Source organism: Thunnus maccoyii, chromosome 3 (assembly GCF_910596095.1).
Source record: "Thunnus maccoyii chromosome 3, fThuMac1.1, whole genome shotgun sequence".
Taxonomy (NCBI): Eukaryota; Metazoa; Chordata; class Actinopteri; order Scombriformes; family Scombridae; genus Thunnus; species Thunnus maccoyii.
The window spans coordinates 3,169,309-3,196,967 of NC_056535.1; the positions used below are offsets into that span (position 1 = coordinate 3,169,309).

The window sequence follows — 27,659 nt, forward strand, 5'->3', positions numbered from 1 at the left end:
AAAGGGAAGTTGTGGTTGAATTTTTTTTTTTTTCCGTGTGAGATTTCAGTTCCATGTGCGCTCTCAGACTCGAGAATAGTAGCAGCACTTGTCACACAGCTGTCAAACTTTTCCTATTGGGACTAGATGTTCCTCTGAATGACTGGAGGGGGGGGGGTTCATTCAGAATCGCCAAGTCACCAAGAAATGTTGTTAATATCACTGTATTTTATCATGCTGTAGTACATTAGTAAAAATACAAAACCTCCACGTCCACTTTGATTGTTATTATATCTTAAGCAAGTCGATGAAAGTTGAGGTTTTTTTTTTTAAAATACTGTACCAAAATAAACTGACTGATCTGACTGGTATGCCTTTGAAGATGTTGGGTGTAGTTTCAAGTATTACTGGCGTTGTAGTAAATGAGCTAAAGTGAAAAATGGGCAGATCCACAAATGAAGAGTACATTATATTGTATTTTTTATTTTAGCGGTTCTGTATTTCATAATAATGATAATGATACATTTAAAACATTTCTGAACTGCAGAAAGGCAAATAAAATCAGACGATTACAAAATAATACAAAAATAAAATTGAATAAATTATCCAGCAATAATATAATAAAAAAAAAAATCAGATAAGTCATGTTGGAAATGAAACAATATACCAACATAATAATAAACGGCTATATTAAAACAAAAGGAAGCTGCAATAAGCATCCAGTCGGGGGTTTTTTTGTTTCAAAATGCCCCAAATTCTGATTCTGTTTGAGTTAAACCTTAATTATCTATTTGCTGAGTGTAATTCTTGTTGCTCTACATCTTTGATCACTTTCAATCTGAATTCCAGCTCTTTGTTCTCAGGTTGCACAGGCCTGAAGCAGAGATGATCTGTTCCTGTCGCTCATGTAGTAATTAGCTCGCATCAAGCAGAGCAATGGCCAGAAGGGTACAAAACCTCTCCAGAATTCCTCATTTCAAAAATAATTTTTACAAGATCTAAAAATGGATTTTGTGAGCTAAACCCGCAAATGAAGTTAGGAGGAGGAGGCTTTTACATTATATTCATTTTACAGACGCCTTTGTCCAATGCATGGACAGTAAATGCATTTAAACTCCAGAGGAAGAAGAGCTTGTGCATCCCTCCTACACATAATCAAGAGAAGATTTTCTATATCAGCTACCTCGTCCTTATTTACTGTGACAAACATAAATTGTCCTTGCTGCAAATTAGTTGCTGCTGCCAGGTGAGAAATTGGTTATGCAGATTGACTTTACAGTATTACATTTTAATTGGTCAAAAGCTGAATTAGAGTAGAAGACAACACACACACACCACCTGCTGTGTCTGTCCTGTGGTGCAGGGAATCAATTCCCCTGAACATCCAAAGAAAGTGGATTCCTACACACACTAATAACCTCTGCAAGTATTTATTGATTTATGATTTTCAATTTTTGACAAATTTTGCTTTAAATATTTTTCTCATTGTCTTCTTTTAAGACATATAAAAATACTCTGAATCATAATGTGTGTGTGAGTTTAATTACCTAGTTAGAAATGTTTAAAGTGACATCATAATAAAGATATATCTTCACTTTTAGAATATAGAATACACTGCTGTCAACTTCTAGATGATAGTAGTATCTAATATTTAAGTTTGTACACATGCTTATAATACACTTACTATGACATGGCAGTGACTGTGGATAATCTTCCTTACCAGAAATAACCAAAATGTAATTATTTGAGTATAAAAGAGGAGGCCAAAATGACTGTAACAGCTGTAGTCTGTCATTTAGTGTTTTTCAGTGAACGACTGAACTTTCTGAGTCATTTTAATTATCCTCAGTTTGTGGAGGAGTGCCTCATATTGCTCATTTAGTTCATCTTGTCTTCATCTTGTGTCTTTATAGGGGGCAGTGATGACACGTGGACAGAGTCAGAAGAGGTTCCAGAGGATGACAGTGCAGTCAGGTAATCAAATCCATTTAACTAGATTAGTGTACAGTGAACATCAGACAGCAGTCTCTCTGTGGGCTAAATCAGTATGTGAAACTAACTGCCTGTGACAACAATAAAACACAACAATCAATGACTTCACTGAAAGTGTTCAAAAGTTACACATTACTCATTACGTCTCCCTTATTTCAAAAGTGATATCATGACTCAAAGTCAATAATCAGACAGTAATCGTTTCTCCTCTCTCTCCTTCTCTGCTTCCCTCTCTCTCTCCTCCTCTGCAGGAATGGGGACTCCCAGCTCTTTGACAAGGTTCGAGGCCATGACATTAAGCTGCTACGTTACCTCTCGGTTCGCTACATCTGTGACCTGATGGTGGAGAACAAGAAGGTTAAGTTTGGCCTAAAGTAAGGAACACAATGGACTAGTTCATACACACTCTGACTGTTATGTAGGTCATTGTTTCCACTGGACTTTGTAGGAAGAAACCTTATGGAAAGCATCTGACTCTGCCTCAGATTTTAGCAAATGCTTCCATTTATTGAGTTAGGAGTGTGGGTGCATGCGGTTTATGTGATTATGTTGTTTTGGTGTGATTTTTTTTTTTTTTGAATTTTTTTTTTTAAATTGAGCTCAGTGTACAGGGCTTTGCTGATCATTGTCATCCTTTTGTTTTTTCTGTACATGTATTTAATCATCTACAGCTGTCGTTGTGACTGTTAATGTGTACTGTAGGTAGAACAGATGATGCAGGTACTGTTTAGGTATACTTAACTGCACTGAAAATGTACAGTGAACTATCAGAAGATGAGGTAACAAACTGATTAAGGAACAGCATGGAATAATGTTAGGTTAGAAAGGCGGGAAACAGGCAGTGAGCAATTATGCTATACAGCGTACTAAAGATGGCTGTTTCTCAAAATAACAGTAATTTGATGTGTTACTTTTGCCAACATACAGTATATACTACACTGATATCTCTGATAAGCCTTTTTGCCCTGTGTTGTGTAAATGTGTTGTGTATTAAAATTCTGGTGCCTGAATTCTTACATTGCATCTCTGTATCTCTACAGTGTTACATCCTCTGAGAAGGCAGACAAGGCCCAACGCTATGCAGACTTCACCCTGCTCTCTGTGCCTTACCCAGGTAAACAACTGCTGTTAAGTCTTCCCAGTCATCCCGCTAGAGATAAACCGATAAATAAGCTGGGCTGGTGCTGTATACTAGCTGATATTAGCTTATTGCAGATACTGTGTAAAAGTATTTGTGTATCTGTTGACATATGAGTAGGAAGACACTGCAACATAGAAATGCCCAAGATCCATTAGAGTTAACTAAGAAATAGTGTCACAGTTACATAATTTGTCCACCAGAGAGCACCAACAAATTTATTTTTGGCTGGACCGGCCACACATCAGCCCTATAACCCTGAATGTCAGTCACTGACTGACTGACTGACTGAGTGATGAAGTTACATCATTGGTCAGCCGGCCCAGTGTTGGAGTTTCCTCATTGGCCATTGCTCTTTCAAAATGAATTGGCATGAACAGTTTCAATTATGTCCTCAGGGAGTAAATAAGTTTTAAAAACACACATTTACTGACTGAAGCATCTCCTACGGAGGCTTTGACACTGACAGGAGCACCAACCCGCAGATACAAAGAGACACAACAGATCCATTTTTACCAGCCTGCACGGCGGCTACTGCTAGTGAGCATAGCCATGCTGTACTGTGTGTTGCCCATACACTGTATTAAAAATAAGGTGTTGCCGCAGTGTTTTTGGTTTAACAGCACCGTGCTGGGCAGGTGACAGGTGTGTTTACAGTGTTTGTGTGCTCTGAAAGACGTCATGGTTGGTATATAGTCACACAGCTGACGGACTGTTGATGGACTGTGGTCTGGCATGCTAATCCTATGTAAACATATGGATGAGACCATATGTTCACAGACATCTGCAGATAGAAACAGATGAAAGAGCAGCAGAGTTAACAGATAATTAGCATAGTTATAATTAAAATAAAAGTAAGTTCTTTTTCAAATCAAACATCAGAAGATATGAGTGGAAAGTATTGTTCGTGCAACACTTATAACCCTTTTTTTTTTGACTCAAACATAGCTAAACCATGTCATGTGATATGCTACTTCAGTACACTTTAACAACAAATATTATTGGGACCACCACAGAAAATTGCAGTAATCCAGGAATTCATATCATAGACCCTAACAACTGACTATCTCTTTAACAAATTGACCACAATTATGCACACTGACCATACACAGGCCAGCCATATACTACCGTAAAATGTCCTGCTGTCCTTGACACAACTTTTCTAGGACACAAATTTAACAAATCCTTATAATAGAGTTGTTTATGTTTGTTGTTGCATTGATGGAAAAAATGACCATTAGCCAATATATCATTATCAGATATTTTTTAAACACACCTCAAAAATCCAGTATCAGGCAGGCTATAATGTGGAGTTGTGCAATGATGTTGACATAGTGGCCACAGAATTGCAAATACACGATTCCTTGACTGAAATAAAGGGAAAAATTGCCTATTGGAGTGAAATCTGAAGCCCACTCAAATCTTTGGTGTTTGTTGCTGTAAAAAAAAGTTGTTTTCTGGTTTCACTCAGCAAAATGACCCATCATTCACAAACAAAAAGAGGGGAAGTCCATTTAAAAAAAACATAGCTGTGACGGTTTGGTACTAAAGATATAGAATGATAAAAAAAAGAAACTTCAGACTGCCATTTATAAGAAAGTTATGCATCCATCACTGTTTCATCACTATTGAATTTAAAGTTATAAAGTTATAACATTTTTTACTTAAATTTTTAAGACAAGGACCACATTCTGTATCGGCTTCAGCTAAAAACCAGGTGAAAACAAGGCTGACTAGAGGGTCACTGTGTTTGTCTTCTTTTCTTTGTTTAGGGTGTGAGTTTTTTAAGGACTACAAAGACAGAGACTACACAGCTGAAGGACTGGTGTTCAACTGGAATCAGGTACAGTGTGTGCTCACAGTCGGCTCACTTAATCATAGTAACCTGGTTCTGTTGTATTGATCTCATGCCACTGTCTCTCCTCTGACAGGACTATGTAGACGCTCCTTTGACAATCCCTGTGTGCTTCACCCAGAACTTGAACATTGACTGGACTCAATACCAGGTATCTGGTATCTCTACTCTACTTTTAACTTCTTTACTCTGTCCTCCACAACTGTGACTCAGTTTTGCTCTGTAATATTTTTGGTGTGTCAGTGCCATCTGTTGTCCAACCTGCAAAGTGCTTTGGTCATGATTCATAACCACTTGAACTGCACTTGTACAGTAATAGTTACAGTGTGGTTAAACCCCTCAAACCTCACTGACTCATTCTGTGCAGCCAGATGTTGTTCAAATCTTTTTTTATTTTAAGAGAGATACCAAAGTTTCCAAATATACCAAATATGTCAGCCACAAAAAAACGGAAGCATTTCTTTTGGTTCAGTGAGAGGTAGAACAAGCTGATACAGAATATATATGATGCTGTCATTAGTACAGTGTGGAATAAAGGTGTGTATGTTTTCAGTCATGGGACCTGGTGGAGCAGACCCAAAACTACCTGAAGCTGCTGCTCCACATCATCAACAGTGATGGTAGGTGGTGTGTGTTGCTTGTTTTGATGAGGTTTAATGTTAGCTAATGGTTGTGTCTTGGGTTGTGGGCTAAAAGTAGCATGTGGGAAACAGCTGCACTTATTCTTTTCATTAATCAATAAGTCATGTAGACAAAAAAGTAGGCTATAAGTTGGCTATGGAGCCTTATCAGTAGTCAAAACATCCAAGGTTTTCAATTTATGATGATGGAAACAGAGATAACAACATAATGAATTTTCTATTTATCAACTAATACTAATATGATTTACTAATAATATAATAATATTACAGACTGCTATACAAATGTTTGTGTGAGGTCTGTATGTGTGGTGCTTGTTTCCCAAAAGTGGGCTGTTTAAGGCTCCAAATATGCTCCATGCAAGTAAGCAAATGCACGCTCTTCAAGCTATGTAAGATTGATTTCATGCATTGTTGCGTTTTGGAATGTGTCACCTGAAAATTCTTAACATTACGCAAGCGTGAGCTGTGTCGTGGCTCTGTCTGAGTGTTGTAGCCAGAGTCGGTCAAAACAATCCTGCCGAGCAGTTGGATGAACTTTGTCTTTATTCAGACAGGAATTCTCCATCATTCCTCTGAATGAATCAGAAATCTCACATCTTCTGCGTTTCCTTTTTTTCTTTCTTCTGTGCACATTCCTCTACAGACACCATATTTGATATTTGATGATTAGCTGATTAGCTTTTTAGCCTATATCCCCTCCTTGAAGACTGATTCATCATCTCAGGAGCGCATGTTGAGTATATTCACTGTAGTTGCATGTTTGCAGCGGCTGGGCCAGGTGTTTGTGTTTGCATACTTGCGTGGGGAACCTATCTGTTTCTATAATGCTGCGGCCCAGAACAGATGCTACACTAATACCCTGAAGAGAATTTACATATTGCAGGATAAATAAATAATCAACTGCTCACTAAATTCTCTGACAAATGACTGTGGTGCATAAATCAGTGTGAATATATTATTAAATCTTATTTTACCTTTATTGAACCTGGTTAAGTAAAGGTGAAATCTTTTCTTCTTTTTTGTTGTTTTTTTTTTTTTTTTTTTTTACAGAATGCTCTGGCCACACTGGCAACATAGTTAATAATTACATAACATAATTACATTACGTAAGAAAGACAATAAAAGGCATTTACATATATAAAAGCACAACATTTCTCACTTGACGTCTGTAAAATCAGCAGCAAGTGTCGGTTTGTACACTTTTATGGATGTATGGATGAATAGTTATATGGGTCATAATAACATAATGTGGTCTAAAAACATAAACAACATAATAAATAGTAAAAAAAAAAGTGAGTTCATGTTATTTGTCATCTTTAAGGAAACATTCAAACAAAACTGCGCATAAATTATTTTTTCTGAACTTAATACGGATAGTTCCAATATTAATATATATCACACTATGAAAAATACATGAAAACTTTACACATAAAATAATTAAACTGAAGTTCAAAGCAATGCAGTGTGTTCTGGTGTTACTGTATGTGTCCAACAAAACGGATTTAAATAACCGCTAACTCAGAATCATTCATTTGAACAGCAGAAGTTTGAAGACGATAATATGCTGAGATCAAGTTATCACAATCTAATTTTACTGAACTTTGATAAATTATTGAATTATCACCAGCCCTGGGCAAACATTTTTTTTCTTACCACTGCTACTCTGAACATGTTGTTTTGAGCAGTGTTGTACTACAGATTTATAATTCATTATTATATCATCTGATTTTCTCTTTTGTTTTGTTTGGTTCACAGTACATGCTTTTCTCTTGTGAACGATATTTGCTCTATCATTCTTAATGCACTTTTGATCCTTCAAGGTGCACTTGAAAGTGTTGATGTTAAAGGTGACTCCTGCTTTTCTTTCAGATGAGAGTGGCCTCCTGGTGCACTGCATATCAGGCTGGGACCGGACGCCTCTGTTTGTGTCCCTCCTCAGGCTCTCCCTGTGGGCAGTAAGTTCCTATGTTCTCCTCTCCTTCTGCTATCTCCTTTATTCTCTCCTGGTTTTCCCTACACATGATATCCCACTGCTCATTTGGCCCCTCCAACATTCATTAGTGACTTCGATAATCCCGTGCTGAATCCATCTGCCGTGGCTCCAGACCCTCTACTCATAAGACTCATTTACCATTTCAAACACGCGTTCTAATTAGCCTCTTCTGTATTCTCTGCCTTTATTAAAAATAGAACCCGTATGTTATAAATATGTTATCTTTTTTTTTCTCCTCAAGACATGGTCCAAACTGGAAACTTCTCATGACTGATTACACATATGTGTTTTCAAACAGAATAAAAAATCCAGTTTTGGTGTCTGGAGCTACATGACATCCTGTGCACAATGGGCCGACGGTGTTTTATTTAACACGGGATGTTTGAGATATTTGACTTGTTCTTGTCATGTATCTTTCACAGGATGGTGCGGTGCACGCCAGCCTGGAGCCGGCCGAGATCCTGTATCTGACCATTGCTTACGACTGGTTCCTCTTCGGGTAAAAATAATCATCAACATCATCACAGTCATGGTTTCATGACTTTGTGGCGAGCGGTAACTCAGCGCATTAGCTGACATCAATACTTTAGAAGTGCATTTGCAGCCTCTCTGTGCTGTCTGGCCGTGTTTATCTGCCACAAATAATTGAAAGTGACTGGTTAATGAAGCAGTGGGAGAGGCCGGGACAACATGAGACAACGACTGTGGCTTTGCTCTTGACCACGTCTTTTATCCTCCCACTCTCCATATTTCACTCTCTCTCACACATATGCACGCACACTCCCTCTTGGGGTTCTCCTTTTCATAATTACCAGCACGATCTCTCCAATTTGAGCTCATCGGAGGCAGTCTCGTAAAAAGCCCCTTCACTGCCAGCTAGCCCATGTAATTATACATCAGCAGGCCTGCCCAAACCCTTGGGACATCGGCCAAGCAGAAGAAGTGTGTGTAAGAGAGAGAGAGAGAGATGAGGGAAGAAGGAGCTTGATAGAGACAGAGAGACAGAGGGAGCACCCAGTGGTGCTGTAGCTGCTGTCCTTCCTCATTTTTGTTACAACTGAATCATATTTGGACTTCAGGTTCATTGTGGAGTAATCTATTGATTTCTTTTCTCTGTCATGGCCATAAACACTGTCAGGAGCACCTAAACAGATGTGATCACTGTTAACGAATCACTCTCAAGAGACTACATTAGTTCCTATACCAGTGCTTGTGCACCTTCTGAACAATTTACTTTTGAATTAGTCTTGATATGTTAAAAGGAAAAAAAAACTAAAAAACATGATTCCCAATGAGGGTCTTCATTTATGCTTTGATTGAGTGAGTTAAAGGACCAGTTCACCCTAATGATGGAAAACCCAGAAAACAACTCTTCTTTTCTCACTTAGCCACAGCGCTCCTTATCCATCCAGATAGTTTTGGTTTTATGTGCTGATATTTAAAGATATTTGTCTCTGAAATCTCAACTGCCACCTCAAAACAATGGAGGTGAATGAAATTTCAGCCATTCTCCTCAGCACACTGGAAAATGACATTTTTGGCTGACTCTCTGCCAACCACTTTGAAGTAATAGTTTCAGTGAATATTGTCTACAATTTCTGGATCACACTTCACTAAGATGATCAGTGTTAGTTTACTTGACATTTCATTTCATTCAATGTTGATACCAAAAAATTAATGTTAAAATCAGTAAGTAACATGCACTCTTAATAAGTAACATACTTGTTTCTCTATTTATTTCCAGTCACATGCTGCCAGATCGACTCTCCAAAGGGGAGGAGGTACGTTTGTCTAACAGAAGATTTTCTGTACATGATAATATAACTTTGAGGAGAAAGCATTAACTGACTAGCTGAATGAAGCAATTGATCTGAAATTAACAAACCACTGTTTGATAACAGCAACAAAAGCTACAGTGGCATGCATTCCTTGATCAATTTTGTTTTTAATGTATTTATTTTCTTGCTGTGTTACAAGTCAGAAATTGTATATGTTGTGTAAAGATATTTTCACTACAGGTACACAAAAGATCATTGGCAAAAAAGTGTCAGTGATCATCAACATAGAATGAGAGAGAGAGATGCTAGAAAGAAAAGATTTATACTCCTCCTGGGTAATTGTATGTAGTATTTTACTAACTTGTAAAACCCCAAATATCAGGTTTTTAGAACAAAAACTTCCAGTATTGTAATTCAGACATTCAGAATGCAGGAGTTTGTTTTAATTGAATTGGAGGGTGCATAAAAACATACTTCCTGCACTAAAAAAAGTTGTATTTTTCTATTTTTGGATATCAAATCCTTCCTTTGTACTGCAAGCTTTGCAAAATTTCAATTTTGAGACTCTGAAGATTTCTTAGCCTTTTGTAAATTTCTCAGGTTTAAACACCCAGATTGAGTGTTGTGAGTTTAATCCTCTGTGTAAATGGACTTTTGGTTCACAGGAAGGACACTTTCAGCAGAACTGGAACTTAAGTACCGTTAAATATATATATATATATATATATAAATACTTTTGGGGTGGCATTTTATGCCGTTATTATAGGGACAGTGGAGAGATGACAAGAATCGAAGGGAGGTGATGGGGGGTGACATGCAACAAGGGTCCACAGCTGGATTTGAACTGCAGACTTTGCAGTTATATGACATGTGTCATAACCAGTAGGCTACTGGGACGCACCGTGTGCTGTTAAATATGTTTGATTGTTATGTTCTCTGATCAAAAATGTTTCTTCTCCCTCAGATTTTCTTTTTTTGCTTCAATTTTTTGAAGCACATTGTCTCAGAGAAGTTCTCTGCTGTTAGGAAACAGAGGTGTGTTCTTTATTTATGTTGTTTCATGTATTATGTTCATTTACGCTTGTCTTTCTTTTTCTTTCTTTCTTTCTTTCTTTCTTTCTTTCTTTCTTTCTTTCTGACACAAATATTTTAAAGCTACAGTTGCTCTTTATTGCCCAAGGTTTTTACTCATACAGTAAATATCTAACTCATACAGTGAATAACCTAATTCCTTAGGCAAATTCCCACTGTACGAATCTATCCAGTATTCTTTCTCTTCTTTTGATCTCTGATGTTATTTCATCATATCTTCTTTTTTTCTTTCAGAAGGAAGAACTCCCACTTCAAAGACAGTGATTTCACTGTGGAGGACCTCTGCCAGTTAAGTAAGTCAGTGATTCTCATATATTTTTCCCTCCTCACAGGCCTACGAGACAGCTCTGACACTTAAAACGCTAATGAATTGTATTTAGTTAGGGCCCGAGCACAAAAGTGTCAGGTGCCCAACGAAAATTGCAAAGTTGTGTAGTGATTGGGCTCAGGTGTGGCCAGTGGGCTCCATAGTGCCCCCAAATGCAGGGCCATGTCGGGATAAAGTTGCTTTGATATTCACTAAATTCTGTAGGTTTGTTCTTTGTTCTCATTGTTCTGGACATAATACATTTATTTGGAATTTTTTTCGCCTGACAGGAAGTCAGCCATTTTGGATTTTGTGCATCAGTTTTCATTTTATGAGCACGTTCGAGGCCTTTAGGCTGTGTGAAAACTCACAAAACTAGTACGTATTTCAGTTTGATATGGCAATTGGGCTCGGGCATGACACGTTGGCTCTATAGCACCCCCCTAATTACATTTAGCGTTTTTGAGGTGCTAGGGGTGCTCGAAAACTCACAAAACTTTGTACATGCATCAGAAGTAGTGTAACTTGATATCTAATATGGGTCTTGGGTTTGGGTGTGGCAAAGTGGCTCGAGGGCACCCCCTAGAAAATTTCAGAGTCAAAGGGCCCACTGTTAAATTTGATATAGATGTATGAAACTTGGTAGGCAGATGTACCATTTCCAGACTTAGAAAAGCCATACCCTAAGTCCAACAGGAAGCAAAAGCCAAGCGACTTTGAATTTGGTAGATGATATTTAAAGACCTTTGCGACGCTAAATTGCGAAACTTTTGAGTTTCCATGGAACACTCTTGGTGTAGCGTGCTGGTCAATTTTGCCCAAAACATGAAATAGGAAGTTGTTGTAACTCCACTTTACATTGTCCAATCTGTCCCATATTTCTCATGCTTGATAAGAGTCCAGGCCTGAACACACCTACATACCAATATTGAGTCAAAGTCATAGCACCACTTGCTGACAACAGGAAGTCAACCCTATGTGACAAACATCATCCAATTTACATGACATTTACATGGTGTGGTCTACACATGATATACAGCACAGGAAGTGATATTTAACTCCTTCATGCAATGTCTGATACTTATGAAAATGCATATGTATGTCAGACGACCTCCTCTAAATGTATTGCTGCATTAATATTTCACTTATGTATTATTGCCTACAGGCAACAGTCAGTGAAGCCTAAATGACAATTAGTTCATCAAAAATATACACAATTTCCAATATGTCATCTCCAGTGCCACATACTGCACACAGGAAACAATATTTTACTCATTCATACAGTGTCCTGACAATAAGACTAGACCAAAGAATCTCCTGCAAGAAGAAAAATCATTTGGACTTCCTATTTTGCAATGCTAAATAGAATTTAAAGAATTATCTAGGATACATAAGGATACATAAATATAATCATATGGTGTAAATAAAAAAAAAATGGAGTGTATTTCCCATGTTTTCCTATTGACCTTCATACATGTGTTAAAACAACATAAGTGTCAGACTTGAGGAGAAATGTATTTGTATCTCACTCTAACTGGTGAAGATCGTCTTTAAAAGTCAGTTTTGATGATGTACTTGTGGCAGCAGTGGGAGCTCCTGCCACATGCCTCTGGTCTGATGCAATGAGGAATAACAAAGCTCCTGAATGCTGCGAGCGCAGAGAGTGTTGGGGCACAGACAAAGCAATGAGACTCTGGGTGATAACACAGCGCTTTCATCTCTTCAGCAAATTGCACTGCTTAAATCCAAAACATCTTGCATCACAAACTTTTATGTCTCCAGGCCTTTAACCTTCAGTAGAGTCTTACATATGCATCAGTATACTGTTTTATGTCACAGGTAATTGGTTTCTCAGGCATAAATGTCTGCTTATGAGTTTATGCTGTAGCGATGGGGGGCCAGTAGTTATTCATGATGCTCGACACATTATTGCCAGAGCAGTCCCAAAAAGATTCACTGATTGATGTTCTACCAGCTACTACTTCAATAAACAAAACCCCCTTTTAAATCTCTGTTTTATAGCTTTTAAAGCAAGTGTAGAGCGAATGTAATTTTTGAAAAAAGAAATAATCTCCTTTTCACAACTGAAAAAAATAAGTTATAAGTAAGAAAATACATCCTTGTTCAATTCATTACACTCCTACTTGTTCTGGTATGACTAGCAGTTCATGGTGGCTAATGTTAGCTATTGTTAGCTAACTTTAGATAGATATTGCTGTGTAACTGACATTACCAACTGAGTTTTCTGACTTGATGACTCTTGTTTACTTGTGCAGTTGCTACACCATGCTTCTACTCAGCAGAAGTGACAAAGTCTCACCTGAATACATTTTCATGTTCGCCAGATAACTACTGATTCATAAAATTTAAATTTATAACTGCTTAAGAAAACTCCTACATGGTTTGAATTCATTTCTACTACGTTAAGCAGTAAAATATTGTTATCATGATGAAGTTCTAATTTTAGCTATATTTTGGTTGGTGGTTTCAAATGGCAGTGAGGTAACTTGAGAATAACAGAGAAATACAGTCATTGTAAGAAAGATGGAACTGAAATTCATTCAAATTTTAGATTTGAAAGTAAATTTATTGACACATCCGGAAGAAGATAGCTGCTGAAAAACTAAATCCCAAATATGGGTTAAAGGTTTATAATACTGTACACAGGCTGCTGTGTTCTCTCCTGGCACAGTGTGAAATATTGAGTTAGGAACTGAAACTAACAGCTGTGTGTGTTTTTTGGCTTCAGAGTCGAAGGATCGCGGCAGTGTGACCAGTCTGAGCAGCGAGTTTTCCCTCATCACTGAGGAGGTGGGCGCGGCCTCCAGCCTCACCAATGACACTGTGGACCTGTTCTCCAGCCAACCCCAGGCCTCCAGCTGGTCAGCACAGACACTCAAACTTGAAATGTTGAGGGATTAATTTCTTTTTTATTTCTTTTTATATTTTTTTATAGCAATTTTTGGTACTTTAAAAAAACACAAGGGACTGTGTTGGTGGGATTGTGTTGCTTCTGGCACCTGTGAGATGATAAAATGCAATCCAGGAAATCTAATCTTTGGAAAGTTATCACGGTAGCAACCAATGGTCCACTTCCAATGTGCGCTCTAATGGACTCACAGACTTTGATGCACACTCTTACTGTGTCTGTGAGGATTCAGGGTTGTCCCACTGTGAAATCCCACACTTTCTGTAAGCTGGCATTCAGACCAAAAATAGCTCTGTGTTAAAACAGCACAGGGGGCTGTGTTGGTGGAAGTGTGCTGTTTTAGGTTCTAGTGAAATACATGCAAGCACGCATTCCTGGTGGATTACTTTGTAGCATGGATGCATTGTTTCTACTATTAACCTTGCAATCATGGCGACTAAAGATGAAAACCACTGCTGTGCATTGTGGTGTTAAAATGGTGATGACAATGGAATTCCATACTGGAAAAAGTTAAATGAATCGAACATGGAAGGATTTGGCTACTAGAAATTTTCCATTCAAGTATACACAAGTTGTCGTCAACCAGCAATGTGTACTTGTTTGTCTCATAGTGACATGATGGTGTTCTTCCAAGTGTTCTCCTAGTGTATACTTCCAAATATGTTGATGTGGTCCAACAAAACTGTTTTACTTGTAAGCAGGGCGCAGATAACAAACTGCAGTTTATTTAAGTACGTTACAGTCAGCTTCATGCTTTGCTAACCACAGATATGTCCACATCACTCAGGCACTGACAGCGGTGACAAAGATGATGTCAAATAAAGATTCTGAGGGTTCAGGCTTAGGGGACATAGTGAGTTGGCACTTTATCCTCAGTCTTGCTGATTGTGTGGTTAACGCCAGTAATTATGGGGTTAATTTTTTTTCTCAAAGAAAGAACATGAAAACTAGAAAAAGGCAAAGAAATGTGGGATAGCAAATCATCCAACAATAATGGAGCCCAAAATTATTATGACAAAGAGCTATGATGTGAAATGAAAAGAAAATGTGATTTGTATCATAAATCACAGCTTCAGCTGGCCTGTATTGCTTGTCTTTCAAATCGAGAAGAAAAACTAGGAATTACAAACCAAAAGACAAGCAATTCAGTCAAGCTGAAGGTGTGTAACAGTGTGCATTTCAAACTGTAGCTCTCTGTCAGATTTAGCTATGAAAATAATTTTGGGCTGCAGTTATTATTGGATGGTTTGCAATCCCACTTTTTTTTTATTGCTTATTTATTAAAGTGAAACTTCGTCATGGACCCTGTTGTCCCATCTTTTTTGTGTCAAAGTGACTAATGGGGACAACAATTCTTGAAATTGGTCCTTTCCATAATGTTATCAGACACTTATAATAACAATCTGAGCCTGTCGGTGGCAACAACAAACACTTCTAGTGGACGTACATTGATGAGGTGCTATTGCCCCAAAGGATTACATTGCAGCCTGTTGCGCGGCTGCAGTGCTCTCGCTCAATACTGGACCAATTTCAAAATTGTTGTCCCCATTAGTCACTTAGACACAAAAAGATGGGAAAATCGGGTCCAGGTTAATGGACAAATGTGACCCCACAAGAAATACACTGTTTATGCTGCAAAATGTACCAGGAAAGAACTTGATTTTCCAACGTTGTGTTGCCATGTGATGCCTCACTGTGTTGCAGTTTTTGCGATGTGTTGATGTTTTTGCCAGAGCCCTCTTATAGGCACCCCCTCAGTGCCAGCGCAGTGCTAATGTTTGTCTTAGCAGGGATCAGAATTTGACTGATTTGGATCAATGACATAAAAATGAAACGACTGACTAATGTTTGATATTTCAATTTCAGTCACTTTTCAGAAGGAATTGTTAATTTATGAAGATGTTTCAAGTCAATCCAAATAAACTGAAGTTCATTTAAAGCTGATTTTATTTCATCATCAACATCAGGCTAACATCAACCTTTTGGTAAATCTACATCACAAGCTTTTACTACTTGACTCTGAACTCCTCTGTATTGACTCTGATGAATTCTCCTCTCTCCTCAGGAGAAAAGGCACCACCTCTTCTCCTCAGATGGTCGTATGGAATAAACAAAACCCTCTGGAGGAACACCTTTCCCATCCACTCAGTGAAGCCAGGTCTTCCAGCTCCTCTTCATCCAACCATTCAGAACACGCCGTCACACGCACTGGCAGTAGCCCATTGGCTGTCCCCGGGAGAAGGTGAGTGAGTTGATACAACTTCATCAGCCAGTCCAAGTCTTATTTTTATACACACACTTAACAGAGTTGTGTAAATTTTGGATGATCACCAGACGCACAGTGCTTTCACTCTGCTTCTCTCTTTTTTTTTTCACACAAGCAGCTCAACTCCGTCCAGATACCGACAGAGACTGTGGCCTAAAATTGCAGCTCATGCATGTGTTATAACATAATTCCATTTTTTGTGGTGCTACAGATACAGTATGTGACTAAGCATGTGCTAGTATCAACATTTTCATATCATTATTAGAACAATTTTCTTAGTATAGATTATTCTTAATGAGCAATGTAATGTGGCTGTTCATTTAAAGCTCAAACACATCCACACTGCTATTTTCAAAATATTACTTCCTGCGTCCGCTTGGCAAGAGTCGCTGCAATCTAAATTTCGTCATCTCACCATGTCAGCATACAGCGTAATTTATTCATTTTTCGTTCAAATAACCAGGTTTTACTTATTTATAAGCTTATATTTAATGCACGTTTCTTTTCCCGCTACTACTGTCCTTGTGGCTCATGTAAATCCATCTACACCGTGTTTAGCAAGAATTTTACCCGCAAAATTGACAGTGTGTGAATCGTGTGATGGTAGTAAATCCAGCGGAATACACAATCAGCCTCTTAACTTGTCTCTTATTATTTGCGCAATCCTCCCTTAAATGCATACACAATGAGGAGAGAGATGCACGCTGGAGCAGAATGTGTCACATCTGTCCCCTACAAAAAAAAACAGATGCAAAAGCTGCAGTGAATCAGTCCTTTAGCATATTTCATTGAGCCCATGAGCTGAATAGCATCATTTTAAGAAAAGGCAAAAACATTTTTTTGACATGAGTGATCTGTTTGGAATCACTGACTGTGAATGATAATTTAAAGCCAATAAAAAACAAGAGAGATGAGGGTCACACTCGCTGGCAGGCTTATTTTCATGTGGCTTAGAAAGAAATCAGCAACCACAGATGTATGGCTTTTCTTTTTTTCAGAGCAGAGGGATAGATCATAATTTATCAGTTTGTCAGAGACCAACAGTCAAATCATATAGATGAAAGTATGTGAGGAACACGTGTCATAATTGGATACTTGGTCTTCAGTTTGTATCTGGCCGACAGTCTTGCTTTTTCTCTAGTATTTGTCTCTATCATTGTGTCTTTAATTTCTTGACATCTTCTGTTTATCTCTGTTATCTCTGTCTCTCAGGTTAGCAGCAGACTACACCCGGTCAGGGTCCTCGCTCTCTACAGAGTACGGCAGTTGGCAGATAGTTTCCGGTTGTGGAAGCATCCATGACCACGCTCACTTCCCTCCACCTCTGGCCTCAGCCTCCTCCAACTCGTCTGCTGTCGCTGCTGCCTATGACTCCCCCCTGCCCTTCAGCTTTCAGGACGAAGGACCCAGTGGACGAATGTAAGTAACACTTCGACCTCATCCACCATTCCCCCCCCAAACGTAGTCAAAAGAAAAATAAACTCTACATAATAAACGCACAAAATGAAACATCCAGATGTAATGTTGATCTTCTGACTTGTTCAACTAATTTCTTCCACAAAATCAGAGAAGACAGAAAGCCGAGTACCAGTTATTTATTGATCACTTGATGGCAAAAGTAAAGTAGCATTGTCTTCCAATCACACAACAAGGAGGTTACTTTGCATATAAATAATTCTGTTGCCAACAAATAAATTGTACTTTGCAGTGGTTTTGTGCATTTCTGTGTGTTTGGGTGACTACTCCTACCATGTGTTGTGAAGATGAATTCACATCTTTATCTGTACTCCAGTTAGAAGGTGTTAATGGGTCTTGCAGCAGCTGTAACAGAGAGGGTTTAGTTTAACATGACTGAGATGTCAGTAAAGAAAATATCATTTTATACAGAAGCGCTTGTGTTGAAGTATTCTATCACCAGTGCTGCAACAAAGAGTCCATTATTTGATTAATGGACTGACAGAAAAGAGTACTTTATAATCTATCAAGTAAGAATACCAAACATGCTGCTTTTCTCTCTGTTAAATGTGAGGGCTGCTGCTTTTCTCTCTGTCATTTTATAAACAGAGATTCATCAAAAAAAAAAAAAAAAGATTAATAGATTCATCGATAATGTAAAGAATCATTAGTTGTAGCCCTGTATGTAACAGATGGTTGAGTTTAGGTGTCATTATTCTGCTCAAATGAGGAAGTGTCACTGGTGGTTGTTTGCTCCCCATTGGGCACTGGTGAAGGCAGCAGCTGCTGCAGGTGATGATCTTTTAAGAATGTGTGGTAGTTTAATTACAAAGACTCTATCTTTGTCCAGCTCACTGTTGGCAGTGTGCACTCAGTATTTGATGTTCTTTTCTTTTTACTTTACGTGAAGGTTGGTCAATACACAGAGAATCATTCTTTAACTTGTTTTTCTTTTGTGTTTATCAGGTTAACATTCAGTCGTTTTTGACTCTGATCAAGACACAGTAGTGTTGAAACGTTAGTCTAGTTGCTCCAGTCTTTTCTTTCTGAAGTTAACATTCATGATTGCGATTCTAAATCATCAATCAATCAAAATGAGCGTTTTATTTCAACCTTCAAAATCGGAAGTAGGATTGGCAATTCTCCGGTATTTTTTTCTCTCCACCCTCGCCTACTTGTGCGTGTCTGGAGGAGAAAAACAACATTTCAAAGATGACACAGTGTATCTTACCGGTAGCCTGCACCTGCTTTTCAAGACACCATGGCCACTGCTGGAATCAGAGCTGATGGAGAAACAACAGAACTGGAAAATCATTCTGCCTCCCTGAAGCCACAGGGGTGACAACATTTTGCCTTCCCTGTGAGCTGTGGAAACAAGGAACATGTCATTAACAGAAAAACTACAGTTTGTAGGCTATACTACACACCTCGATAAAGTTTGAACTATATTGACAGATTCAATCACTATCTCCTAAAGGATATGTTGTTAAAACACAAATGACGCCTCTTTCTTACCGTAGTGATGTAGAAAATGATTTACAACCACCTCATTTTCACCACAATGATCCATCCTCCAAGCTGGACTAGTAACATTGGTCTCTATGTATAGCCGGCTGTGAAAGGTAGAGACCGTCTAAAAAGTGCAACACTTAAACTTAGTTTAGGAAGCTCAAGCTGTTGTTGTAAAGTACCCTTCTGCAATCTAGTGGCTCTTCTTTTTGTTTTTGTGACTGCTGAAATAAGTTATTGTTATTATATTTTAAATAGATTATTTAAATTTGACCATATGGCTTTAGTGTTGTACATTCCAAAAACTATGGCAGTTATATCAAACTTGATACCATGTACTCAATAGTCTAACAAATAAGGACATAACTTCTCCTGTGAAGACATATATCATATTACAACTGTTTTTTACTATATTGTCATTCATTATCTGTTTATACAGCAGCCTCCTCAAATGACAAATACATAAACAGCAGTATCTGCTTCTAACTACATTAGTGTGTTAACCATTAATTAAACCTTTGTTTATTGCTTATAAATAATAAATAGTGAAACTTAAAGAAACTGTTACAAAAAATCCTCAAAAAAAAGTATTGAAAAACAGTATAATGTTAGTATCTATATTGAAACTTCTTTTACTTTACTAGTACTGGAGATGTTCAAACTATACCTGACCATAGATAACACAGGCTTCTTAAAAAGCCCATGACTGCCTCTGTGCTGAGTTTCACTGATGGCAGCATGTGTGTGCATGAATCACAATGGTTTCAGGAAAGACATCACACAGCATGTCATGACACACTCAAGTGACCAATTAAACTTCCAATGCAGTAATTTATTTTATTTTATTTTTTTAAAATTTTTTTAAAGGACTAATGCATACCATCTGTTTGGATCTGTAGTTCCAGCAGGATATTTCCAACCTCTATTCTCTGTCCCCCCACTCAACCAATTGATAGATGAGGAAGAGGAGAATCAAGGGAGATGAATTTTCCACCAGGTTCTCCCTCTAACTCATCCTCCTACTCTCTGCTTCCAGCAGGGGAAACATTTTAATTTCTGCTTGATCTCAGTGCCAAATTGAGTGTGTCCCACAAGCATCACTTGCAGTGGAAAAGGCAAATAACATCTATCCATCTTTACTGGGAGGGAACGAGAGAAACTGAGGACGGAAGTGAAGCAGAGGGATGGTGATCATGACTGTGTGAGCTCTGTGATGCTTAATTCAGAAGTACATTGTGGCCCAAGTGGGGTTGATCCAAACTCCCTCTGCTTGTGTCATTCTTTTCTTCTTCTCTCCTCATTTCTTGGCAGACTTCATCATCTTGCCTCAGCTCCTTATTATTTTTACAGTAGGATTTCCCTCCCTAATCTTTTTCTTCCCGTCTTCTCATCTTGCTCCCTCTTGTTTCCGCCCCCCCTTCCACCCCACCCCTCCTCTCCAGGTGTCCTTTCCCCTCAGAGCGTCAAGCGCGTCTGGAAGCGGTGCGGGAAGTCTTCCTGGCAGCCTACAGCTCCACTGTGGGCCTCAAGTCCTCTGCACCCAGCCCCTCCGGCGCCATTTCCGGTCTGCTGGAGCAGTTTGCCCGCGGGGTTGGCCTCCGAGGCACCAATGCCATCGTCTGAACCCCCCCCTCAATGTGACTTCAGACCCTCCTTCTGCTTCCATCCATCCACAGTTGATTCATGTCTGGACTCAGTACAATAAAGTGCCAAATATCTCTGTTCAATTCAGGGGTGAAGCATTAATTTTCCTTTTTATATTTTGTTTTTTTTTCTTGAATTTTCTTTGATTTTGTTTTCAAACCTTACACGCCCTGGATTTGATTTTTTTTTTCTATGCTGCTCCAACTTTTCTTTGGACTTTTAATCTTCCATGTCGAGTCATGCATCTGTCACATTCAGGGAGGGAAATGCTCTCAGCCACCGTATCAAAAAGGGATAGTGAGAAGGCTTTCTAGCTGCTGAAATGTAAATGGCTGACAGTGTGGGGTCTGTACTTGTTACAGGCAGAATATAAAGAATTCTTCCTTCCTCTGCTCTTCGTTAATCTCTTCATATTTTTTTTCTCCCTTTGCAGTGACCGTCCCATGTACAGGAAGCAATATGTTTCTAGTTCTCTTGTTTTGTGCTGCTATTCTTCACTGATCCAAGCAGAAGACATTGTTTAGTTGTTTAGTTCAGGTGGATGTTGAAGTTGAGATGAACTCAGCACTTAATGTGATCTGACAGAATTTGGCACCAAGCTTTTTTCTAATTTGGCACAGTAGATTGAAGTCTGAATATCTAATCAGTTTTCGACCTTACAGCTTTGGGTCTAGATGTAAAGGAGAAGTTTTTCGTCTTAATACAGTACTCACATGCCATTTGTATGCTGGAAGAGTCTTTGGTCGCTGTAATCATGTCTCCTGTCAGTACTTGGCAGGACAGGAATCCCTGCATAGTGCGACTACACTGTAAAGCCCTCTGAGACAAATTTGGGATTTTTGGATAAAATATGTCAAGTTTTCTTGCCTTGACTTGACTGTAGGAGTTGGGGAGACAAAATCCACAGTCCGTGTTCCATGTAGAAATGCATTTTAACATTCCACTGAAGATTCTCACCTCAGCACACCTGGCCAATCACTGCATGAAGTGCGCGCGGCTGTCAGTTTAGTTAACATTGTTTCTGATGTATGAAAGCTGTGGGAGGAGGGGGTTTCATACACTGTTTGACAGTCCGACAAACAGTTAGCATAGTGAAGCATACTGAAACCTTAAAGCTTCAGTGTGCTTCAACCGAACTAGACATACTAGTTTGGACGACATGTCGTACGAAAGGAAAAGGTGTTTATAGGTGTTTCAGACAGCCATACTGGCTGAAGGCTGAGGTGTGGGAAATGGAATAAATAGGGATAATGAGTGTTTGACAATCCTACAAGCACTTTGTTTAAAGCATACTGAACCCTTTAGTTTATGGTTAGGTGTTGCAGAGATGACTCGTTCTAGGGGTTAGGAATAAGGAATCTGACAGAATACGGTGTAACCCTGCAACGAACCTACATGTGACTCCCAGAATATATTCCTCTGCTGTGTTTCAGGGAAGAAACACTTTACAGACAAACACGAGAGAATTTTGTATGTGGATTTTATACCCTATTTTTGTTGAGTTGTGCGATGAAGGGATTCCTTCATGGCCATTAGGAATGACTGAATACTGTGACCACTCTATTACCGTACAATTGAAACATGAGTATTCCATTAAGACAACCTTGAGAAAAAAAAAAATCAGAACCTATCCTTAAATTAACTTCTGAGTTTTATGTGATATTTTCTTCATCTTTATAAAATTAGCTTTGATCATCAAACATCTACAGGACTCCTGAATAGCCTCACACAGTTTTCAGAAACCGTAAACCCTGGAGATGAAGCAATGAATATATCTTTTAACCTTGCTAGGCTAATGCCTCCACTTCCTCTACTTCAGTTCATATTCAGTCATCTTCTTCTTCAGTAGCACTGACATGGTAGCACAAGAGGCATTGAGCATTGTGGTAGCAAATCTGTGAACTGAAGGCCTTTTCAATGTTGTTTCTTGTTGGACTTGTGACCAGTGAACCGAGGTCCACTTGATTCCTGCCAGTGCTGAGATTTCCGCCCAGCTATTACCACACACATACATGTTGTTCAAACAACATGTGTGCCTTCTTCCAGGTCACAGTTGAACAGACATTTTTACCTGGCCTACTGTTGGGTAGAATCACACTTTGAAGTAATTTTCTTGAGAGAATTCTGTTGAGAAAATTGATTTGAAACTAGCTTGTCGGTGTTGCCAAATGGTTTTTGATGGCTGCTGTACCTCAGGACCTTTTGTTGTGCCTTTTTTATCTTCAGTAACACTGGATCCGGTCTCTATGTCTCTGGTCCAGTTTCAGGTGTATTTCTGTTTCTTAAATGGTTTTAAGAGCTTGAGGGGTTTGCAGCGGATTGTTAATTGAGGTTTTGAGTGTAGAGCATTAGCAGTGTTAGCTTTGTAATAAAGCATTTTTTGGGGTTTCCCCTTTATCACTCACTTGGTTACAAGATTATCTTTGTCTTTGTTAGTGTACAGTAACATTGCTCTTGAGTCTTACGGACACCCCTGATAAGGCTTATGAGGTGGGGATTTTACTTAGCAGACACAAATACTGTATCATTCACACCAAGATGAGTGAGACACAAGGAGATTTTGCTTTCGAAGATGACTGTAGCTGAAGAAGTTTGTGTTGATGAAAGAAAATAGTTTAGCATTTTGAGAAATGCAAAGATGAGAAGATAAATGTCAACCATGTCTGTGTGTTAAGCACAGAGCTGGGGTTGGTACATGCTTAGCCTAGCTTAGCATTAAGACTGGAGACAGGAGATAAAGTTAGCTTAGCTCTTGTTAAAGTGAAAAAAAACCTTCCAAGACTTCTCTGACTTTTTTTTTTTTACATTTCTGTTTAAGTATGGGCTAAACAAAGAAGATACCTGTTGTAGGTGTATTTTTTCACTTTTGAAGAAGCCATAGCTGTTTCTCCCCGCTTCAAGTTTTTATGCTAAGCTAAGCTAACCATGTCCTGTCTCAGGCTTCTTACTTTACTTCAACACACAGACATGAGATTGATAAAGATCTTCTCACTTACTCTTGGAGAGAAATAAGTGTACTTCCCATAACTATTCTTTTAAGCGGCAGAATTTGGTGTTCTGAGAGATTCTAAGCCACATAATGCTTTCTTTATACCACAAACACACATTTGCTAGAATGCTAGAGCTGTTTTAAGCCATGTGAGTTTTAATTCAGTCTTTCCTCAGTGGAGTAAGGAATTTGGTTCATATAACCACGCATATCAGTTCTTCGCCTGGACTGTCAAGAAAGTGGTTCAATTTTGTACCTCCAAACAAACTGACAATAGAACAATCTGTCCAGCTTTCTTTGAGACTATTTGGTCATTTCAGGCATCGCCACACCTCATATCTTTTTCAGATATCCTTTCTGAAGAGTTCTAATTCAGTCAAGGTTTCTAATCATTTGTTTTATTTTGGCATACTGTCTGCCTGCAGCTGATAAGCAGCCAATCACAGGACAACTGAGTTATGATTCATAAAGACATTAATGTCTCTTTAAAATGGCTGAAAATTGTCATTGGAAGAAAAATTCTTTGAGTTCCCTTCAAATACTCTTATTCAGTTTTCACTCACTGGTTTTGCATGACCTCCTCCAAGTTTATCTCAATTGTGAAATATAGTTTTATTTGTTTTACAAATTAATTTTTATTTTAAAATCTCTTATTAAAATGCTGCATTGCACTCATCCCGATGTTCTCTGTGTAAAGAGTTTTCGTCTTTGTACAGTTGATGCATTTTTAAGTAATTTTACCTTTTCTTTGGTTATAAATTGCTCTTAATTGTTGGCAGATGACAGGCTACACATAAAGGTGAACTGAGCAGCAGGTGGCAATTGTGAATAAAGAAAAACATGAGAATGTTTTTGTGACTTGCTTATTTTCAGCTTTATACTGATTTTTTTCATTCATTTAGCCATGGTGAAATGTATAACTATTTACACCACATAATTTTCTTCCCTTAGCAGCTGAGCTGACGTGAAGTGTTTTTCCTTAACACAGGTAAGACATCTAACAGTTGGGCAAATGAGAATTCGGTGTCAAATGAAATGTGATTACATAAAGCAGTTATATAACTGCATATGGTTCTGATAAAATTTAAATCATTCAACTGTGTTTAGCTTAATGATTTGTCTTCGCTTAATACCACAATTTACTACTTTCTGCAGTGAAATTCTTTTTGCTCCTTTAAATTTAGAGGTCGCAGGTTAAGTCCACTTTAACAGTGATAATTCAGCAGGCCAGATGTTTGCTGGAACCTGGCCTGAACCCTAGGCAGCTTATGTTTTTCTTTTTAATCAGCTACAAATTCCCGCTGCCTCAGAGGTGTGGAAACTAAAATGTTTCAGTGATTAATTATTCATTTATAAAAAATATTTATCCTATTAAACGGCTGTTGAAAAGCTTAAAATACTCTTTACGCTTACTCTATGTTTATGGAATGTGGGTAAAATGTTCAGGTGTAATGTGTTTGGAAATGTAGGAGGGGTGATTAATGCCACCACAGAGAAGCATGACAGGCTTCCCACTTTCTCTGCATCCAGTTTCTCTGGCTGCTCATCCTTCTGCTTCTTCTTACCCTCTTTCTCCCTGGCTTTTACTTCTCCTATCCCCCCTTTTTCACCTAAAAGCTAAACTTTTCATGTGTAATAGTGTTGAGAAAGTCAACGATTTATATATTTCACCTATATAGTATGACTGTATTCTTTATATATTTTTATTATTTTTGCACCTGCCATGTAATTTAAATTCAAATAGGGAAAATAACAGAATTTGAGGCACATTTTGTTATATGTTTCATGCTTATAAGATTGGATTTGGATTTTTGACACTGTCAGAGAGGAATTGATTCACCTCCATAGTAATTCAGAGGCTGTAGTGAGTGATGTTTCTAATGTTCTATCCATCCTTATTGACATTTGACTGGTACTGTACATGAGGGGGACGACATATTCGCAGCAACTCTTAAATAATGCAATCTAATAAAAAACAACATCACCATGCTGGAGCTGCCATGGGAGGATCATATGGAGGAGGCTTTTGAGTGCATCATAAGTGCAACGTTGGGACACAGAGACGAGACAATATGAGCAGGAAAAGAGACAAATGTAATGCAGTGCAATCCTTTGCCATCAGTGTGAGTGCTGTTGTTTCTTATCCTTCTAAGTTCACAGAATGTTTACTGACAGAAAAATCAGTAGTAAAATTAAGCCATGATGAAAGGCGTTTTTCATTTATTTTACTGCAAGCCAATATACACATTTTGAAACTTGAGATGTTAACACTATTATCACACAGTGATTGATACTATTCACTGTGATAGATTACACAACACAAGCAAGTTTTATATAGTGGTGGAAGAATTATTCTGTTCTTTTACTTAATATAACAATAACACCACAACTCAAACAATGCTCCATTACGAGTAAAGATCATGAATTCAAAATCTTACCGGAGTAAAAGTAAAAACGTATCATCAGGAAAATGCACTTGGTTAGTAAAAGTACAGAATGCTAATTGTTATATTATTATATAATTGTATCATTATTGATGCATTAACACATAAACATTTTAATGTTTATTTGTTAAGATGGAGCTCATTTGTATAATCTATAGTCATTTGTACAACGTTTAATCTGTAACAATGCATCATATTCTATAAGATAATCATATGTTCTGTATCCAAGATGTCAAGTGGGAAAGTAGTAGTATGGGTACAATACAGTATTTCTTTCTGAAATGTAGTGGAGTAGAATGCTAAACTATAAAATGTTAATGATTAAGTACAAGTACCATAAAACTCATGCATTAACGTTACATTCGAGTCACAGAGGAAAGCATCCAATAAATAAATACTCAGCGATGTTTGCTCTGTGAATCGAATAAAGGCCCTCACATTCTGTATATGCGGGTGACATAAAGAAATATTTGAGTATAATACTCAAATACATACTGTCAGTAGACAATTTGAAGGGGGATGCCATCCCCCTCATTAACAAAATTCAAAAATGCATCCTCCTTTTTAACCTGCCATCCCCTCTCTCCATCACCTAGTAGGAGAGACAGTGTAGGGGCAGAGGTGTTTAGTTGAATATGTCAGTCTAGTCTGCCTCACTCATTAATCCTTCATATGACTGAGGTTTGTGCAAGTTAGAATCTATGGCCCCAACCATGGCTCTGAAATATTTATAAATCCATGGCACTGTCCTTGGTACTGAAGTAGCAGATGGATTTGTATTTGCGCCTTTTTCTCTATCCAGCCCTTCTGTCGGTTTTGTCTTGGGTCTATAATATTCTCAAAACTATATACTATAAATACTCAGTACTATATTGTATCCTATATACTCTATAGAGTATTGTCACCTTTATGATCAAAGTGACAAGTAACAATTTGAAGTCGTAGAAGAGCAAAAGGATCATAGACATGCTGATGGCTGTAGTATTCCTATAATATACCTATAACATTTCTATGAACACTCAGTAGCATCTGTGCCACTGAAATACATCTCTAGACCAAGCCACCTTTGTAACAAAATATTTTAGGTGAGACATGACTATAGATATAGTTTTTATTATAGCTGCTTAGTGTAACCTGGGAGTGGAGCAAGTACTGTGATTGAGGAAATTAACCTGCACTGACCGCACCGCGCTCAGCTGCTACAGTTACATAATTCAAGGCTAAATTTATACCATCAAAATTATGGTGTGTTTTGAAAAATAACAAGTACTTAAATGCAAAATGTCCAAATCCAGTAAAAGAATAGCCCTACACATAATATGTATTTGGCCTAATAGCAGTTCTATTAAATTGAAATTATAATCACAATTATAATATCAAGAATTAGGCTAGGCCTGTATGATAATCCTGCAGTCCCAGGTTAACCCTAACCCTAACTCTCCCATTGGGCCATTTCCCCTGTTAATTGACAATTCACCTACTGCATAGTGTCTACTTAGTTACAAGTTGATTTTTTGATTTTCATGAAAAAAAAAAAAAACAGGAACCAACTGCTGAACTGCCTCAAAGGAAAAAATAGCTCAGTATTCTTTAGAGAAATTGATAAGCTACACATACAACACCCTCCCCTGCTGCTGTTGCTTCTCCT

The 27,659-nt window shown here is 38.1% G+C and overlaps 1 protein-coding gene across 2 annotated transcripts in view; it reads left to right on the plus strand.

Annotated features, from left to right (window-relative positions):
- The window catches only part of mtmr14 (myotubularin related protein 14), a 68,892-nt gene extending 44,474 nt beyond the window's left edge, over positions 1-24,418 (plus strand). For both annotated transcript variants that reach the window (XM_042406162.1, XM_042406161.1), the window contains 15 exons: positions 1,893-1,953; positions 2,223-2,345; positions 3,012-3,085; positions 4,882-4,952; positions 5,041-5,115; positions 5,518-5,584; positions 7,475-7,560; positions 8,021-8,097; positions 9,343-9,379; positions 10,341-10,411; positions 10,703-10,761; positions 13,525-13,657; positions 15,770-15,946; positions 17,183-17,389; positions 20,377-24,418. In XM_042406162.1, coding sequence (XP_042262096.1) covers positions 1,893-1,953; positions 2,223-2,345; positions 3,012-3,085; positions 4,882-4,952; positions 5,041-5,115; positions 5,518-5,584; positions 7,475-7,560; positions 8,021-8,097; positions 9,343-9,379; positions 10,341-10,411; positions 10,703-10,761; positions 13,525-13,657; positions 15,770-15,946; positions 17,183-17,389; positions 20,377-20,557 — 1,499 coding nt within the window. In that variant the 3' untranslated portion in view covers positions 20,558-24,418. The remainder of the gene's footprint in view (positions 1-1,892; positions 1,954-2,222; positions 2,346-3,011; positions 3,086-4,881; positions 4,953-5,040; positions 5,116-5,517; positions 5,585-7,474; positions 7,561-8,020; positions 8,098-9,342; positions 9,380-10,340; positions 10,412-10,702; positions 10,762-13,524; positions 13,658-15,769; positions 15,947-17,182; positions 17,390-20,376) is intronic.
- Positions 24,419-27,659: the final 3,241 nt, after the last annotated feature.